This window comes from Aedes albopictus, chromosome 1, assembly GCF_035046485.1.
Source record: "Aedes albopictus strain Foshan chromosome 1, AalbF5, whole genome shotgun sequence".
Taxonomy (NCBI): Eukaryota; Metazoa; Arthropoda; class Insecta; order Diptera; family Culicidae; genus Aedes; species Aedes albopictus.
This window is the reverse complement of record NC_085136.1, coordinates 207,482,578-207,502,019: the sequence shown is the minus strand read 5'-3', so window position 1 is coordinate 207,502,019 and position 19,442 is coordinate 207,482,578. Positions and strand designations below refer to the sequence as shown.

The 19,442-nt window shown below is 42.2% G+C and overlaps 2 protein-coding genes across 2 annotated transcripts in view; both read left to right on the top strand.

Moving 5' to 3' along the window:
• LOC134290797 (uncharacterized) overlaps positions 1-9,342 on the top strand; it is a 34,228-nt gene extending 24,886 nt beyond the window's left edge. The window contains exon 3 of the mRNA XM_062858001.1: positions 9,265-9,342. Coding sequence (XP_062713985.1) covers positions 9,265-9,342 — 78 coding nt within the window. The remainder of the gene's footprint in view (positions 1-9,264) is intronic.
• Positions 1-19,442, top strand: part of LOC109430278 (uncharacterized) — a 334,978-nt gene that overhangs the window by 49,499 nt on the left and 266,037 nt on the right. The window lies entirely within an intron of this gene.

The window sequence follows — 19,442 nt, the reverse complement described above, 5'->3', positions numbered from 1 at the left end:
TTCAGAAGTTCTTTGTAGAATTTCTGCAAGAAATATCTTTGAAAGCACTCCTGAAGGAATTCCCGAAGGTATCCTTGGATGAGTTTTTGGGGGAACTCCTGAAGGGATTCCCTAGTGGGTTTCCTGGAGAAATTCCTGAGAAAACTCTTGGAGTAAGTCCTGAGGAAATTCCTGAAAGAAATCGTAGAGATTTCCTGGAGGAATTCCTGGTGAATTTCTGGAGAAATTCCGGGGGAATTCCTGGAGAAATTCCTGGGAAAATTCCTGGAGGAATTCCTGGGGAATTCTTGGAGAAATACCTGTAAGAATTCCAAAAGGAAATCCTGTAGGAATTCCTGGAGGAATATCTAGAGGAAGCCCTGGAGGAACTCCTGGAAGAATTCCTGAAGGAATTCCTGAAGGAATTCTTGGGAGAATTCCTGGAGGAATTCCAGAAGGAATCCCAGGAGGATTTGCTGAAGGTATCACTGGAGGAAATCCAGGAAGTATCTCTGGAGGAATTCCTGGAGAAAATCTTGGAGGAACTTCTGGAAAAAATCTTGGAGGAATCCCTGGAGGAATTCTGTTACGGGTATAAATATTTGTTACATTAATAAAACAGAATAATTGTTTAATGTCTTCAAAGTTTAATATTCGTGCGTTCTTTGAATTACATGTTGATTTTTAACTTGTAAATGTTCCCCTAGTATTAATAACCATTTATAGGGTTCTGGTAGAGTAGAGGCCCATGAAGTGCAATCCTTTTTCGACTGCCAACATCTAGGCCATTTCAGGCCGCGATTAAGTTCTAGAGATGTAAACCTTTCCCTGGAACAGACTTCAAATCATAGAACTCTAGTGATAAAACCCGAAACGGGATGCCCGATTAGGATTAGTTTTCCTAGACAAAACCAAGCTATAAACACAGTAATAACTACTGTGAACTAAAAGGCATACTGCCAACTAAAATACAATTCCAGGATGACTGATGGACCCAAACCAATAAATGAAACCTCGTCATCCTGTGATCGGAAGAAGTTATCCATCTGGATAACTGGGCACATATAAGTTTTGTGTCGTGTGGCGTCAATTTGTGATGTCTGTATATTGTGCATTTGTAAGGTTCTATGTGTATCGTGATAAGTTGATCCTTTGTAATAATTAATTTTCTTTTATTTTTGTAACAATTCCTTGAAGAATCCCTGCATGAATTCCTGAAGCAATTTTGAAGGAATTCCTGAAGGTAATTCTGAAGGAATCTCTGGAGGAATCCCTGGAGATATTCCTGGAGGAATCCTTGGAGGAATTCCTGCAGGAATCCTTGGAGGAATTCCTGGAGAAATTCTTGAAAAATCAATGTAGGAATTCCTGGGGAAATGTCATGAAAAATTCGAGGAAGACTCTTTCAAGGGATTTTTGGAGTCATCCATGGAGCTGTTCCTGAAAGAATCCAATAAAGAGTTCCTGAGGGAACTCCTGGAGGAATTTATAAAGATACACTTGAAGGAATCCCTGGAGAAATTATTGGAGGAATTCCTGAAAGAGTTCCTTAAGGTATCCCTGGAGGAATTCCTGGAGAAATTGTTGAAGGAATTCCTGGAAAAATCCCTGCAGGAATTCATGAAGGAATCCCTGAAGGAATATCTAGAGGAATCCCTGGAGGAACTCTTGGAGGAATCCTTGGAGGAATTCCTGAAGGAAGTCCTGAGGGAATCCCTGGAGGAAATCCTGGAAGAATTCCTGAGGAAATTCCTGTAGGAGTTTGTGAGGAAATTCCTAGAGAAATGCCTGGGGGAATTCCTAGAGAATTTCCAGGGGAATTCCTGAAATTTCTGGAGAAACTCCTGGATGTGAAGAATTAGTCGAAGTTAAATTTCTCAGATAAAAAAAGGAATTCCAGTACGAATTCCTGGAAGCATCCCTGTAGGAATTCCTGGAAGAATCCCTGGAGGAACTCCTGGGTGAACTCCTGGATGAACTCCTGAAGGAACTCCTGGAAGAATTCCTGAAGGTATTCTTGGAGGAGCTACAGAAGGAGTCTCTGGAGGTATTTCCAGCGGAATGAATGGAAGAAAACCTTGAAGAAATGCTGAAGGAGGAATCCCTGGAGCAATCCGTGGAGGAACTCCCGGAGAAATACCTGGATGAATTGCTGAAGGAATTCCTGCAGGATTCCTTAGAAGATTTCCTGGAGAAATCCTTGAAAAATTCCTATAGGAATTCTTGGAGAAATATCAAGAAAAATTCGAGGAAGACTCTTTCGATGGATTCTTGGAAGGAATACTTGGAGGAATTTTTGGAGGAATTCCTGTAGTAGTTCCTGAAAGAATTCCTGAAGGTATCCTTGGAGGAATTCCTGAAGAAATTGTTGGAGGAATTCCTGGAAAAATCTCCGTAATCCTGGAAAAATCCCTGTAGGAATTCATGAAGGAATCCCTAAAGGAATATCTAGAGGAATCCCTGAAGAAACTCCTGGAGGAATCCCTGGAGGAATCCCTGGAGGAATTCCTGGAGGAATTCCTGGGAGAATTCTTGGAGGAATTCTTGAAGGAATCCCAGGAGGATTTCCTGAAGGTATCCCTGGAGGAATTCCAGGAAGTATCTCTGGAGGAATTCCTGGAGGAATTCCTGGAGAAATTCTTGGAGGAACTTCTGGGAAAAAACTTGGAGGAATCCCTTGAGGAATTCCTGGAAGAATCCCTGGAGGAATTCCTGGAGCAATTTTGGAAGAATCCCTGAAGGTATTTCCTAATGAATCTTTGGAGAAATTCCTGAAGGAATCCTTGGAGGGATTCCTGCAGGAATCCTTGGAGGAATTTTTGGAGAAATCCTTGGAAAATCCCTGTTGGAATTCCTGGAGAAATGCCATGCAAAATTCGAGGAAGACTCTTTCGAAGGATTTCCTGAAGCTATCCCTGGAGGAATCCCAGAAGGAATCACAGGAGGATTTCCGGGAGTTATCCCTGGAGGAATTCCTGGAGGAATTCTTGGAGAAATTTTTGGAGGAACTTCTGGGAAAAAATCTTGGAGGAATCCCTGAAGGTATTTCTGAAGGAATCCCTGGAGGAATCCCTGGAGGAATCCCTTGAGGAATTCCTGGATGAATCCTTGGAGGAATTCCTGAAGGAATCCTTGGAGGAATCCCTGGAGGAATTATTGGACGAATGTCTGAAGAAATCCCTGGAGGAATCCCTGGAGAAATCCCTGGAGGAATTCCTGGACAAATTCCTGGACGAATCCCTGGACGAATTCCTGGAAGAATCCCAGGAATAATTCCTGAAGGAATCCCAGGAAGAATTTCTGGAGGAATCCCTGGAAGAGTTCGTGGAGGAATCTTAGAAAGAATTCCTGGACGAATTCTCGGAGGAAATCCTGGAAGAATTCTTGAAGGAGTCCCTAGAGGAACTCCAGGAGGAATTCCTGAAGAAATTCCTCGAGAAATGCCCAGAAGAATTCCTGGATGAATCCCTGGAAGAGTTTCTGGAGGAATCCCTGGAGAAACTCCTGGAGGAATTCCTGGAAGAATTTCTGGATGAATTTTTGGAGGAACTCTTGGATGAATTATTGGAGGAACTCTTTTAGGAATTCCTAGAGGAAACCCATGAGAAATTCGTGTTGGCATCTTTGGAGAGATTCTTGGAATAATCCCTGGAGCTGTTCCTGAAGGAATCCCAGAAGGATTTCTTGTAGAAATCCCTGGAGGAATTCCTGGACAAATTTCTGAAGGTTCAGTTGGAGGAATTGCTGGGGTAACTCCTAGAGGAATCTTTGGAAGAATTTCTGGAGACATCTGTAGGAATTCGTGAGAAAATCCCTGAAGGAATTCCTAAAGAAACTTCAGAAGTAATCCCGGAAACAATCCCTTGAAGAATATTTAAGAAATTTCTGGTTAGTTTTGTGAACGCATTCCTGGAAAATAAATTGAACGAAAAATAAATAAAATCTTTGATAATCAAATCTTAGCAATATGGTACGAGGAACACTAGAAAAAAAGAAGGTAGGTATTGTCGGATGCTGTCGCTTAATTAAATAATACACACAGCTAGCTCCCTCTCGTGTCTCAATATAGGAGACATTTCCACCTTTCATTTCAGGACCTTACATACATTTTCAGCACTTCCATCGAGAGCTCAGTTTTCCGAAATCGAACCAGAATAAAGCATTCGATGATCAAAAGACGACGACGACGACGACGACGTAGAATGGTTAATCATTGCTGTGTGACCTGCTGAGATGAGACCCACCACTGACTGTCTCCCTTGGCACATGAAAAGCCTGGAAACACAATTTTCCTCCATTTGTTCTGTTATCGTTTGTTGTCTAATGCCCGGAGATGCTCACCCACCGTTGTTGTTGTTGTTGCTGCTGCTGTTGTCACTGCGGAAGAACGAACGATAGGAGGTATCCCTCGGCTTTACGTAGTCTATATCGAAAATGGGTTTTCCTGCAGAGTGTGGAGTGCTCGTTCATGCGAAAGCAAGCTCTAATTAGTTTCGAGCGTGATTTGCTTTGAATGGGGACCAGTTTTACAATTAGAAACACGAGCTATCAGGAGGAACGAAAGTATCGAGCTTATTGTTTGCGTTTGGATCAATGGGTTTCTGAAGGAGTAAATGAACTGTTGAAACCTCAATGAAAACAATTGATTAGAGCAATGTTATTGTCTGGCTAAATAAAACGGCGAAGGACGATTCGAAGGTGTTTTGTATATTTTGGCGAAATTGAGTTGAGGAGCACAGCTTATGTTCTGTGAATGAAAGTGCATTGATTATATGTTTTATTTGTGTGAAGTATTAAGAAACTGTGTGCAAAAAGCAAGTAATTCAACTGCATTTAAGTCTTCTTGTTCTTCATTTTGATGCGAAAGCGCAATTTGGACAACTAATTTTCAGTCCTGGGCACCCACGGTGCTACAGAGGGCCGAATTGAAAGATCTTCATCCTGGGCGCTTGCTCGTCATCGCCTTGACCTGTCTGTGGCCTGATCAAATTGCTGTCAACTAGCTTTATTTTGTTGTTGAGGCGGCGCCGCCATGAGCCTCTGGGTCTGGTCTGCCTCTGCTGGGTTCCAATCTCACGCTTGCCTGCTGATTTCGCTTCCGCCCTTGCGTAGAGTCCCGAGCAGGAATGAATAACTGACACATAACTGGAGCATACCAAAGTCAGGTATCATACCAAAACCAGGTATTGGTCGGTTGTCCAGGTATTGAAAATAACTTATTTTGGTATTTTGTAGGTATTGATAGAATACCTCAACGAGTTATTATTTTGGTTTTGAGGACTGATTGAGGTATTATTCAATTATGGAAAAATCATTATTTGTATGGGAAAATCACCGATTATTATTTAGGTATTACCATACCTGAAGTCATTATTCGCGTGTTATGCACAGGAAACACATCAGTTATTATTTTAGGTATTTTACCTCTTATGCAGGGCTACTTAATACCTCATTCAGGTTGTAGGTATTCGGTTTTCCATACCTGAGTTTGTTATTCTTCAGCTATTTTCTCTTGCTCGGGGTGGGGCCGATCTACCACCACTTTTGCTCCCGAATTTCTGTCGCTATCGGATTTCGGGAGCTGCACGTTGGAGTTCTAATTGTCATCTTAGTCCCACTAAGGCGACGTAAAACATCGTAGAGGAGACGGATGCCGCCGATGTTTGTGGTTTTCTCGCCTTCGTTGGCTAGGGAGGCAAGCCACGCTCTTTTGCCCCGTCTACATGAGCGTTTCACTTCTTTCTCGAAGGCCGAATAGCGCTGAGGGGCTAAGACTTTGGCTCCTCGTGTTTTTGACCGCTCTATAGCGGCTTTGGCATTCCTTCACTCCTCTATCTTCTCCAGGTGCCATGGTACTTGTGATCCACTGCTTTCTCCGGGTACGTAGCTCATCCAAATTATTCTCGCCGGTGACGATGAAGCGTTCTTGATGGCGCTCCATTGATATTCTACGCTTCCACCATCAGGAACACACGGTTCTCTAGTTCTTCGATGAAGGATCTTTTCACCGCAACGTCTTCCAGACGGCAAGTGTTCAACTGGCGCCCGATTTTCTCCTCCTGTCGATGGATCCTAGCAATGCGCAGCTGGATTTTGCCGATTAGGAGATGATGGGCGCTACATTTGGTCTGCACATCAAAAAGGCTTCGTCTCCATTTTTGGTTGATGAAGATGTGGTCGATTTGATTTTCCGTGACGCCATCACGAGGAACCCATGTCACCTTGTGCACTGGTCGATGAGGGAAGAGCAATCCCCCAATCACCATGTCATTGTCGCCAAAAAAAATCTGCAAATAGCTCTCCGTTTTCGCTCATTTCTCCGAGATCATGGCGCCCATGACGAGCTCATAGTCCGAGTTGTCGAATCCAACCTTCGCGTTAAAGTCACTCATGAGGTTCTTGATATCACCTTTCGAAATCTTGTCCACGACAGCATTCAGTTGGTTGTAAAAGTTCTCTTTGTCTTGCAATTCGGCAGCATCGGATGGCGCGTAACATTGGATCATGGTAAAGTTTCTAACCCGTGTTCTGAATCTGGCTATAATTATCCATCTTATTAATAGGTTCCCACTTCACGAGCGCAGCGTGGGGTGAGCGTTGAGCGTGGCGAAGAGCGTGTTTACCTCGTAGGCCAGAGTATAGTAGCATTAGACCCGACGCCAATCTGTGTTCTCCAAAATTCGGCCAACGGACTTCAATCAGTCCTAGGATCTCAAGCTCAAGCCTCATTGGCTAGTTGTTCCAGTTTACTCTGCTAAGCTAGGGTTTATACGTTCCAAGTTCCAATTCTTGTCCGTTGATTCGCGCTCAAAGTCGTTGCCGTTGAATCAGTTCGTAATCTTTCATTTTCGGTTTCTGAAACGGTTTTTGGGTTTCGGGAACAGTAGGTGCTATTGGCCTAAGGTCTCCTATCCATGGTGGGGCTGTCACCTTAGGTATAGTTTCCGGTGGAGGAGCATTTCATAATCAGCCGCTGTATGCCAGAACAGATGCTGTTTGAGCCGCACCTCCTTGGTGAACAGACGCTCGGGTCGTACGTTCTCAATCTAGCTGAAGTCAGAAGGACAACAGTTCCCAGGCTGCACTGCCAGCTAAGCACACAACTCTTAGCTGGCGGTATTTGTCATCGCTTGACCCGTGGAAGCATGAGGAAGGAACTTGTGAGCTATGTTGGACGCTCTCCTTACCGACTTGCAGCCCAATTCAGACAGAGACTGCATATTAGCTTAGGGGCGATTGCTTCACCCTGGCTTAGGCGTTAAACCAGGTTTGACTATATGGGTAAGCCTTGCTTACGGGTTAAGCCGAGGTGAAGAAATCGGCCCTTAGTGTTCTATGCCTACTTCCATGATTATTAGGGCTCGCCCATTAACTACGTAGACTCTTGAAAGAGCATTGGGGGTGGTCTGATTGAAGTGTTAAGGGCCATATAAAATATTGCATGGGCAAAAGCCTCGAGTCTACGTAGTTTTTGTTCAGTGGCTTTTCTAAATGTTGTCTTTGTCAATGGGACACGTTCGGTGTAGTACTAGATTTGTAGTAATGAGCTGAATTTTATTATGGTGAGAAAGCCAATTCTCCATTCCTGCAATGAAATGGTGCAAACAGCGTGGGTATTATGATTCCTTGCCTAATTTGACGATGTTTGAGCAAAACTTTGGATAACTATGTTGTTTATGTTGCAAGAAATGGAGAAAATAACAACACTGTTGCCAACAGTTTTGCTCAAACAGCATCAAATTAGGCAAGGAATCATAAAACCCACGCTGTTTGCACCATTTCATTGCAGAAACGAAGAATTGGCCTTCTCACCATACTAATATTTAGCTCATTACTACAAATCTAGTAATACACCGATCTATCCTATCGATCGATACAGCTTAACGAAAATACTCTATATCCAAGAAAGTAAGGCAAATTTCAACTAGGTCCTGGGTCGACCGAGTTTTACTTGGTCGTCCAGAATCTCACTTGGTCGTTCGTCAAGCTCCATGGCAATTTACAAAGAACTAACGATTCAGTACAGACCCAACTACCAATACAGCTATCACCCAAGCAACACACATGTTATATAAAAGTTACGACAGCGCAAGTTTTGGTTGTATAGAAGTTTATTTTACGTTATTTCAACACAATGTTTGAATTACGTAAAATAAACTTCTATACAACCAAAACTTGCGCTGTCATAACTTTTATACAACATGTGTGTTGCTTGGGCAAGCCCCAAGGAGATTCTCGTAAGTACTCAGTCTGGAACCAATACGGTTCCCAAAGATTTTCCTCTAGCGGTCGCAGTTGTCGTATTCAAATATGGACTCTTCGAAACGAGAAATAGCATTTTTATCCTGAGTGAAGTGCACAACAAACACGACGTCAACTGTTTGCCATAGCGATAGACAAAAAATGAAGAACGTTTACCCACGAATGACGACTGGCTTCTCTATTTTCCGCCTTATTCCTTTCTTTACTGAGGAAAGTTCCTACAATGCGGAATAACAGTGAATGGGATGACCCAGGTAACAATTTGATGCTGTACAAACGATTTTTCAACTACTTTTAAGCAGCCTTTATTTGAATAAAAGCTGTGCACAAGAGGTACATTCCTTTATTCAGTTTCTAAACATCTAATTTTGGTGATTTTATTAAACCTTTCACTGATTTGAAGTTATTGGAATACTGATGTAAGGCTTAGTATGCGCTTGTAATTAATAAAATTTATTTATTTTGGTTAAAAATTAAAAAAAAAAACACTTTCGTGAGCATTATTTACCATTTGCGTCTTTCTATTTCCCAGAAGAGATGTTTAAGAATGTATGAATTATTCTATGGGAAAACTGAGAATTGAACTCGGACCTCCTGATTTATAGTCACTCACCTTAGCACCTACACCAGTGCTTGCAAAATGTAGCGTTTTCCCCCGAACGAAGCAAAATTTGCTCCTCTTTGACCGACAGTGTTCAAGCCAGAGCGGTAGCTGTATACCTTTATTGGCTAACATGCTTCAGAAGCAAGTGGGAGTATGAGCAATCAAATGTATTACTGAGAGTGAGAAATGGTGATTCACATGCGTAGTGGCTCTCTGAATCTTTCTCTTCGCCAGCGTATACGGCAATGAATATACTTAGTTTTTATCCCGTTACCACAGTGCAAATAACATAAACTCAAATTAAATCGATTACAATAGTCACGTACAACATTTCCATATCAACAGAATGATTGATTTTACAAGTTTTGAGCAACAAATAAAACCACTGAATCATTTTCCCATCTTCACACTCACCGCAGCAACTGAACATGAACGATCGCCAGTCAGTTTGCTTCACAAGTAAACCGACCGATGAGGAACAGCAGTCGCAGTCGTAGTGGTTTTTGACGCTGATAACTGGTCGTATTTTTCATATTCACTCAAATTCAAACACTGCCAGCAACTGTTCAGCTAATACTCTCACTTGGGGAGCCAAAGGTTCCCCGGGACGACGATGAGAGATCTCCAAGTTACGCTATTCACTTACGTCGGGGTAGATTACATCTGACCAATGGTAGTGCAGCAGAAAAGCAGCGATGTGAAACGTTGGATCGCGTTATTCGCCTTTCATGGTCAACGCAGAGCAGAAGTGGTGCAAAACTTCACAACTCTGTCTAGCAAAATGGTGCTAAAGCGTTTCGTTGCATGGAGGGGGGGGGGGGGTTTGAGACGAAAGAAATATTAAGCTAAAGGGCAAAGGTATGAACTTTGTGGATACTACCCGTGGCCTGAATATTGAACAACGCCGGATCAACAACAACCTAGCTAGTAACTTTTCCAAGACGATATCGAAATGTAATTGGGACCTGTGCCAAAAGTTGATCTGGTGTCGGTGGATTAAGAAATACCTTTTAACGATTACCAAGCGCACCAAGTGGTTTAAGGACAAGGTATTTGGAGTACATAGCTCAAAATTTCTAGAGCACCGTTTTTTAGAACCGTTGAACAGATTTGGATGAAAATGCATCACGCTAATTGTTCAGTGGTTGTCAATAGCGTGATGCATTTTAATCCAAATCCATTCAACGGTTCCAAAAAACGGTGCTCTAGAAATTTTGAGCAATGTACTCCAAATACCTTGTCCTTAAGGACTACAAACTCGTCCTGGCGATATTGTGGAGGATTGAGTACGGGATGGCCTTACACGAAGTGCGGAATTGACCACAGTCAGTGCAGGAATGCTGAGTCGATCAGCACTCTCAAAATCGGTGGTAACGTTGACCATCACCTGGCCGTAACCGTCTGCGTGATTCAAAGGGACTCGAGAGTGTCCCTCATACTCGATCTACGCACATCACTCGATCCATCGTCGTCTTGATAAATCGTATCACTTAATTTGGGAATCCGTATTCGTGCATAATCTGCCATAGCTGGCATCGATCGATTGTATCATACGCTGATATAAAATCGATGAACAAGTGATGTGTGGGCACGTTGTATTCGCGGCATTTCTGCAACACCTGGCGGATGGCGAACATCTGGTCCATAGTAGCGCGTTCACCCATGAGATCACTCTATATCGTAGCAGCGAATGTATTGTTTCTTGAGAGTCATGCAAATTAAATTGTATTGTGCACATCTCAAAACTTGGAGACATCGAACTAAATATATTTTCTTAGATATATTTGTTGAACTGGTTTGTTGCACAGATGCTAAACATATTCATAACATGAAAATTAATTTCCTGTCTGTACCGGTTGATATCCTGAGAGTATATCCTGCAGACGCACCTTGTGTTCATTAATCTCAAAGCAGCGTTCGATTCAGTAAAAAAGTGCTTTACCAGATACTGTCAGAACATGTTTTCCCGGCGAAACTGATAATATTGATACGCCCTATACTAAACAGATGAAAATCTGGAATTCAGAGCACTGATAAAGTATATATCACGTTTGTGACCTTCATAACCTTACCCTTAGGGGTCGTCCATAAATGACGTAGCTTTTTGGGGGGGAGGGGGGTGTTTGTGATTTTGTGACGAAGTGTGACGATAGGGGGGTAGGGGTTTATGATGTGCTACGTAGCTTTCTACTAGGCCTATTGAAAAAAAAAATATTTCATAACTAATAAACTTTTTACCTGCATTAAGTATTATTATCTAGTAAATAAAAAAAATTGCATGATTTTTTTTTCCATTCACATTAATGTAAATAACAAATAATGGAAATTAATGCCGGCTTCATTTCATAAGACATGCAGCTATCGGACGCAACAACTGCATCTGAGAAAGTGGTTTTGAAATCCTGCGTAAAGAATAATATACTGTATTTGCAGACAAAAATCAATTTCACTCAAATGCTTCTCAAGACCAATAGTTTGCTACTTGCTATAGGGTACTGCACGCCGCTAAGGTTACAAAGGAAATTTTTTCCAAGCTTTAGGCATTACGGTAAGATTCCAGGAGGTCCTTATATAGTTTCTACAGGACTTCCTCGAAGAATTCATCCAACAATTTCTTAAGGAACTCCTCTAACAACTTTGTAAGGAATTTCTCATTATGTTCTTTATACGTTTCCCGAACAGGAGAAGGATAACATTTCCACAGGAATTCCTACTGGGAATCTCAGAAAAAAAACTTCTGAAAACATTTCAAAAGGATCTAGAGGAATCTCAGAAGGAATCCTTGAAGGAACTTCCAGAAGAATTTCAGAAGGAACTCCTGGAACAATCATGAAAGGAAATAGAGAAATTTCAACAGAAATTCCGTGAGGAGTACCTGTAGCAATTTAGATGAAGATTTCGGAGAAACCTTGAATAAACTTCGGGAAGAATCTTAGATGGAGATATTTGTAGATTGTCAGAAGGAACTCCTGGTTTCAAAGAAAGCACGGAAGAAATAATTGAAAGAATCCCGTAAGGAATTTCTGAAGCAATCCCGAAAATAACTTTTGAGGAATCACAAAAGATTATCTGGATATAACTCCTGGTGAAATCTAAGAAAAAAAAATCTTGGAGGAATCCCAGAAGCAACTGTGGAAGGAATCCGTAAACGGATTACTCGCAGAATTATAAGATATACTGGAGGAATCCTGGATGGAGTGAATGGAGGGATGCCAGAAAAAGTTACTGAAGGAGTCCCGGGAAAAAAAATCCTGGATAAATCCTAGAAGGAAGTCCTCGAGAAATCCCAGAAGAATCCAGGAAGAAATTACTGAAGTATTCCAAAAAGGAACACCTGGAGGAATCTCAGAAGCAACTCTTGGGAGGGTTTTGAAAGAATACCGGAGGGGTTACCTGCCGAGATCTTGGAATGTATATCTGTGCACACCAAATTTTGGATTTCTCATCCAGCAAAATGAATTGCTGAAACGCAACCAGCAAATTTCATTTTGCTGAAACATCTGTAATGGTAACTGATGAGTCAGCAATTATTGCAATTGCTGAATCAGCAGTAAATCAGTTGTCAAACACTTGTGGTTTCCGGGACATAATATGTAAGGCACAATCTGCAGCACAATATGTAAGGCACGGCATCCGTTATGGATATTTCCTGCCTTTGAGCGTTGTTGGCTAGCTGGTAGTTGCTGAATAAACCAGAATAGTTATAAAACTTTCGACAATTCGTAAATTATTTTGAAAAAAAAAAGAACAAAAAAATTCAGCTGGAATCGAGCGCGGACAAAGTTGCTGGTCAACCAGTAAAACATGCTGTCAATTCGCATTGCTGAAGATCCAGCAAAAATATTTTGCTGGATGGATTGTTGTATTTACAGCTTGGCAAAAACCAGCAAAATTTTGCTGGTTTCCAGCGAATTAAAAGTAGTGTGTGTGAATTCCTGAAAGAAGCCTCCTTGAGAAGGAACTCCTGGAGGATTCCGAAAGAAACTTTTTTGGAAACACAGAAAGAAGTTTTGGTGGAATCTCAAAAGAAATTCCGGTTAAAATCCCTGTAGAGATGTCGGCTCTACCCCATTTGGCATAATGCTATTTGGCATAACGCCGTTTGGCATAATGCCATTTGGCATAATGGTCATTTGGCATAATGTCTATTTGGCATAATGCTGTTTGGCATAACACAAAGAACAGCCTTCTTGGTAAGAATGTGCATAATATTTGTTATGCCAAATGGCCATTATGCCAAAAGGCCATTATGCCAAATGGCTTTTATGCCAAATGGCATTATGCCAAACGGCGTTATGCCAAATAGCATTATGCCAAATGGGGTAGAGCCGAGATGTCTAACGAAGCTGCTGGTGGAAGAGAGCAGAAAAAAAACCTTGAAAGAACTCCTGAAGGAAACCATTAATAAACTTTTAGAAAAACCTTAGAAAAAAAAAACTCCTGGAAAATCTCAGAAGGAACTCCGGAATTAATTATTGGAGGGATCTTTGAAGGCACCCCTGAAGGAATACAACAAGGAGGAATTCTTTAATGGAACCCCAAAAAATATCCATGGAGAAATCCCAGAAGGAAGTGCTGGAGGATCTAAAAGGGGAGGCATTCTCAAAAATGGGAATCCCAAAATAAACTTTAAACTTCTCTAGGAATTCCAAAATGAACTGCTGTAGGAATTTTAGAAGAAGCTCCTGCAGAGTTCTTCGAATGTCGTGGTGATTGTTTTTCAAATGAAATCAATTTGATATTCCTAATAGATTTATTAGTGAACAAACAAATATCTTCGGAAGAGCTTCTAGGCTAATATGGTATTAAGAGCATCAATTTCCGGTTCTTCGACATCAAGCAGAACGATGGGTGGTTTGTTGAGTCATTAGCTTTGTTATAATCTCCACTTGTTGCACTTATGGTCTTGATGTCGGCGATCTGAACCTGGCAGTCGGCAATGTTTTCTTGCTATTGTTGTTTTTTTCATAATATTCTATTAGGATACAAGTTAAAATTGAAATCAGAGCTAAGTTCGAGTTTTTTTAACATGAAAATTTTGTTGAGGGGGGGGGGGGGGGGGGGTGTTTAACAAGCTACGTCATTTATAGAGGGAGGTGTCTGAATTTGTGACGAAATGCTACGAGGGGGGAGGGGGGTGTTAAAAATCGCTCAAAATAAGCTACGTCATTTATGGACGCCCCCTTACGAAAAGTTACCGAAACAAAAATAGACCTCACAGACCACAATTTTATGCACTGCAAAATCTCCCTCAATTAAGTCAGCAGCAGCAGCAGCCTACGTACAAGTAACCAGTCGTTTGTTGTCACACATGCATACTGCTCTCGACCCGTGTCTTTCTTGGGATACATATTTCTCTCTGTAAATTATTCATAGCCCAAAAGCCACACTCAGATTTAATCATTGAAGGTCACAAGCCAAACTCTACGTGGCTGGCGTTGTTTATTTCCTTTTTTCTCGAACTACCTTCAAACATGCAACCACAACGCCTCACAGAGACGTGTTGGCTTGGCATGGCATGTTGTTTGCTACTGAATTACGGTCCCACAAGGCGACAAACGTGTGTGTGCTCCTGGTCGCTCACTCACTGGCCTAACAAGGCCATGACCAGGTTGTGACCCAAACCAACACCAGCTCATCGCAGTCCATATGAGTTGGTATTGCTAGTTTAGTAGACTCTGGTATCAAGTTCCAAAAGTAAAAATGGCTATGCGTTTCTCTGCACAGCTCCGTGGCCACATACACCCGTGGGGTGTGGATTTTGAGTACTATGATTTAAAGTTTGGTCAAGCAGTCAGTGGTGGATTTTAAACAACGATGTGGAATGAATCATTACGAATAACATGCATGCCCATTAGCACACTGTTGTATCCCGGAAGCGTTTGTTGAAATTTCACTGTTGGAAACACGCTCTTTTCTGAGGACTGGCTCGTTTGTTAGAACGTTCATCGAATATGAGCCTTTTGTTTTGAAATTTGATAATTGGATTGGACTACTCTCACATAATTGTATACAAGTTCGCATATACAATAGCCCTGGGCTGGTTCATCTGCGGACCTACACGAATACGACCTTTCCATCCGATGGAATAACTTACATTTTGTGATGTTTTCCGGAGTGAAATTCAAACTCTAGTTCTCGGCGTGGAAGACACGTGCTTTAAACATCACACCAGATCTTCACCTTCACCACATTGCATCATTTTAATATATGCTCTTCAAATCATTTTTAAACCCTATAAGATAACTATCGCGCCATACATTTCATGATTCTAGAACCCTTATCTCGCTATCCTTACTTCTACTAGTGCTGTGAAAACATATATGTACCTTTCTCAGCACCATGTCGAATGATTCATCCGGAGCATCGCAGCGGACACTGTGTAGATGTGCCTTCTGCACATTCACGTCCGGATTCCACCATGAATCGACCATTGAACCGTTTGTTCGGTACATTTGTGCTAACGGTCCTAGCGTTCAGTGCTACGCGACAGAGCTGCCGAACGTCGTCCTCGTCTCATCACTATCCAGTCTGTTCAGTTCTAATAAATCTGAGCACACTGCAGCCTTTTGCTTCGGATAACGCTCTATGCAGCCCGTATCGTATCCTACTATTCAATGGCACATTCCGCGCCGTGACCTACCACAAGCAGTACCCGATAGTCCTTTCCCATCCCGGCGAGGTTACAGAATGTGCACCGGTAATAAACTTAATTTATTCATGACCCGCACACGGGCCAAGGCCTGGTCACTGCGCTGCTGTTTCTGTTGTGCTTCCGCTGAGCTGTGTTGTGAGCTCGTTCACGGCCATCGACAGCCGCGCGCAACAATGCTATCCGTGAGCAATTCAGCGATTAATTCCGATAGATAACAATAGAATGAAAGTTGCATTAGATAGATTACTTTTCCTCCACAGCCAACGCAACGCCGGTCGCTGGCTGGCAACTGGGTCAGAGTAGTTTAGTGGGCTTGGCGAGGTGGTGACCATAAGGCACCGGTAGCTCACCTTCTTCGTGGCGTCAGGTTCCATGCAGCAGCTGCCTACTGATGACGACGTCTGCATGCGGCATATTGCAGTGCACCGGGTGGGATTTCCACGAATGGTAATCGCAGGAATCAAATCATCAGCCGAACGAATGCTCTCCGTTGAGAACAATGTGATGGCTGTTATTGATTACGTTTGCATATGCAAGTGAGATGTTAGGTACCTTCGACTAGTGTACCAGCACTGCACTGGAATGGTTCTCGGCGCTAATGAAAATCATTACGTGATGAACTCGGCGGAATACTGCTAGGCTATCATGGACGACTAATGGTTGTGTTCGTTATGTCCATATTTACACATTCGAAGGAAAGATACGGCTCTATCACCTCTGGAATGAGATTATACAAAACGTACGTGGGTGGCTACAAGTCTAAAATTAGTAACTATAATAAACTATTAGAATAACACTGCAAAATAGACAATAAAACATTTAAATTATACTTAAGGAATGCATTTCAAGGAATGTAGCTTTAAATTTAAACTTTCTTAATTGCTTGCGACCAAAAGCCTGTAGTTTTGGCCCTCCGCCCTCCCTGTTTAGAAATAGGAGTTACGTCCTGAGCGTTTGTTCGCCAAGGAGGTGTGGCTCAAACAACGTATGTGCTGGCATCCAGCACAGATGGCAACTACATTTACATGAGATGGCAGCCCCATCACGGTGCGATAGGAGACCTTAAGCCAATATCCTGCTGTCCCCGAATCTCAGAAAAACGTTCTAGAAACCAACAGGGAAAGATCATGAACTGATTTAACGGTATCGATAATCATGATTCAACGGTATTAGCATGAAACAATGGACCAGGCTTTGAACATGGAATGTTTTAACGCTAGCTCAGCAAAGTAATCTGGTACAATTCACCAGCGAGGTGTGGCGCATGAAGTTCGAAATCCTGGGACTTATTGAAGCAAAAATTTGGCCTAATTTTGGCGAACACAAGCCACCGTTGAGATCAGTATTGTTATATTCCGGCATTCGAGACGACAACTCTCTCCGACAATGAAGAGTAGCTTTCCTACTTAGCGCCCAGGCGTGCGAGCCAATTAAAGAAAGAATCATTACTGCCAGACTCAGATTTGAGCAGAAGAGGAAGAAAAAGGAACCGCTTAATGTGCAGGAAGGGACACCAGTAGGGACCAGACCTAGGAAGCGTATCAGATATCAGAAGGCCAGCTCCAGAGGCACGTTATCCTCCATTTGGGACATTTGTGCCATCGCCAAAATAATAGCCTATTTCATCATCTACCTGAGGGAAAAGGAAGGAAATAAGGATAGGGATGGGGATAAGGACAGGTAGGGAAATAGGAAAACCCTGGAAGAGGATGCTAACGCGGCATAAGCGTACCACAATGGGTTCAAATAGCGCCCTGAAAAGGGCACTGTAACAACGCATAAAGCGAAAAAGAGCCATAGCTCTTTACCACAGCGGGTTAAGAACAACAGAATATCCTGAATATTCAGGTCTCTGAAGTCAGTTTCACTTAATAAGTGTTTACCGAATACTCGGAAACGCAGTTGCGCAAAAACTGGACAGTTACATATCAAATGATACGAAGTTCCATAATCCGATTCACAGCTATCACATGCAAATGAATCAGCATGCTAAATATTCGCCATGTGACAGCTGAGTCGGCAGTGGCCAGTCAATGCTTTGACCAGAATGCTGCAATTCTGCTTTGACAGATTTGTAAGATACTTCGCCACCCTTGGAGATGGCTCAGTACAATACAATTTGGTTTGACGATATGACTCCAAACTATTCCAGTATTGTCTGTGTTGAGTAGCAGCCCAGGTGTGAATCTGAAGCTTTACCCAACACTTCGATATCGGAATAGCTGGATCAGGGCCAATGAAGTCATGTGATGCTCCAGTGCGAGCTAACTCATCAGCCAATTCATTTCCAGCGATGGAAGAATGGCCAGGTACCCATACAAGGTGAACAGCGTTTGCTGAATTCAGCTCCTCGATTTGAGTTCGACAAGCGATAACTATCTTCGACCTGGAGTTGGCCAAAGCAAGTGCTTTGATAGCAGCCTGGCAAACTGAACAGAAGTATATTACTTTGCCCATTACGTGCTGCTGTAGTGCTGAATGCACTCCGCACATAAGAGCAAAGATTTCGGCCTGAAAAACGGTGCAGTGTCTCCCAAGTGAGTAAGACTGATACAGCCTTAGCTCACGAGAATAAACACCAGCACCTGCTCGACCTTCGAGAAGGGAGCCATCAGTGTAACATACGATGCCGTCTGAAATACTTCTCTCCAGATATCCAGATGTCCACTCTTCCCGGGAAGGGAATTTCGTGGAAAATGTCCTATATGGAAAATTACAAGCAATTGTAAGATCCCTTGGAGCAAGGACAATTTTGTCCCAATTCACCAAAAGTGGAAACAACGAGGTGTGTGTTGATGTGCGGTTCACAAGAGTTTCCTCTAGTAAGCCGAGTACCCATAGACGGTAAGTGCAAGAAAGTGCTTCTTGTTTGAGATGAATCTGTAGTGGAGCAACGTCAAAGAGAACTTTGAGCGCTGCCGTGGGAGTTGAAGAGAACGCTCCAGACATCGCCATTAAGCACATCCTTTGGAGATGGCCTAACTTTGATTGGACCGTTCTCATTTTGCCACCACACAAGACAACCATAAGCCAATATTGGCCGAACAACAGTTGTGTAGATCCATTTGATATACTTGGGTTTTAGACCCCAAGTTGTACCAAAGGTTCGCCGGCATTGCCCGAAGGCCATACAAGCTTTCTTGATTCTGAACTCAATGTGAGGTGTCCAGGAAAGCTTGGAATCAAGAATGACTCCAACGTACTTTACCTGTTCAGTCACATCGATTTCAGAACCAAAGAGACGCAAAGGTCGAACGCCATTACGGTTTCGCCTTTCCGTAAAAAGATGTTTTACTCGGATTAACCGAAAGGCCGTATTGGCGACACCAACCCTCAACTACCTGAAGGGCGCTTTGCATCAGGTCGAAAAGGGAGGTGATACACATACCAACTAACAATGCTAGGGAGCGATTCCAAGCAACAGCATCAAAATTAAGGAAATTTTTTAATTCATGATTTTCTATTGAACTGAAACTTTGCACAGTTGTTCAGTTCCATCTAAATCGCCATTTTTCGATATCAAATTTTTATTTTGAATCACGACTAACTTTTCAAAAGGGTGTATGTGTAAATGGTTCAAAAATATTCAAAAATCTGCACAGCCAAAATGGTTCGTTCGATTGCTATGAATTTTTCAGCAAAGTTAGATAACTAAATGATGATTCCTAAGAAAATATACACTGTGAAAAAACATCTTTTTTAACATTAAAAAATATCATTTTTGTCACAAAAACTCAAATATCTCAAAACCCTATCTTTTTACCAACGTAATTTTTTTAGGGAAGACGGTCCATTGTATTAGCAATCTACCATAAAAATTTGGTGATGGTAAACTAATAAACAAAAAAGTTATAACATTTCAAACATTTCACAGTTTTCACATTTGATAAATATTTTTTTCTGTGTAAATTATTTCGGTCAGAAATCGCAGTTTGATGCTGA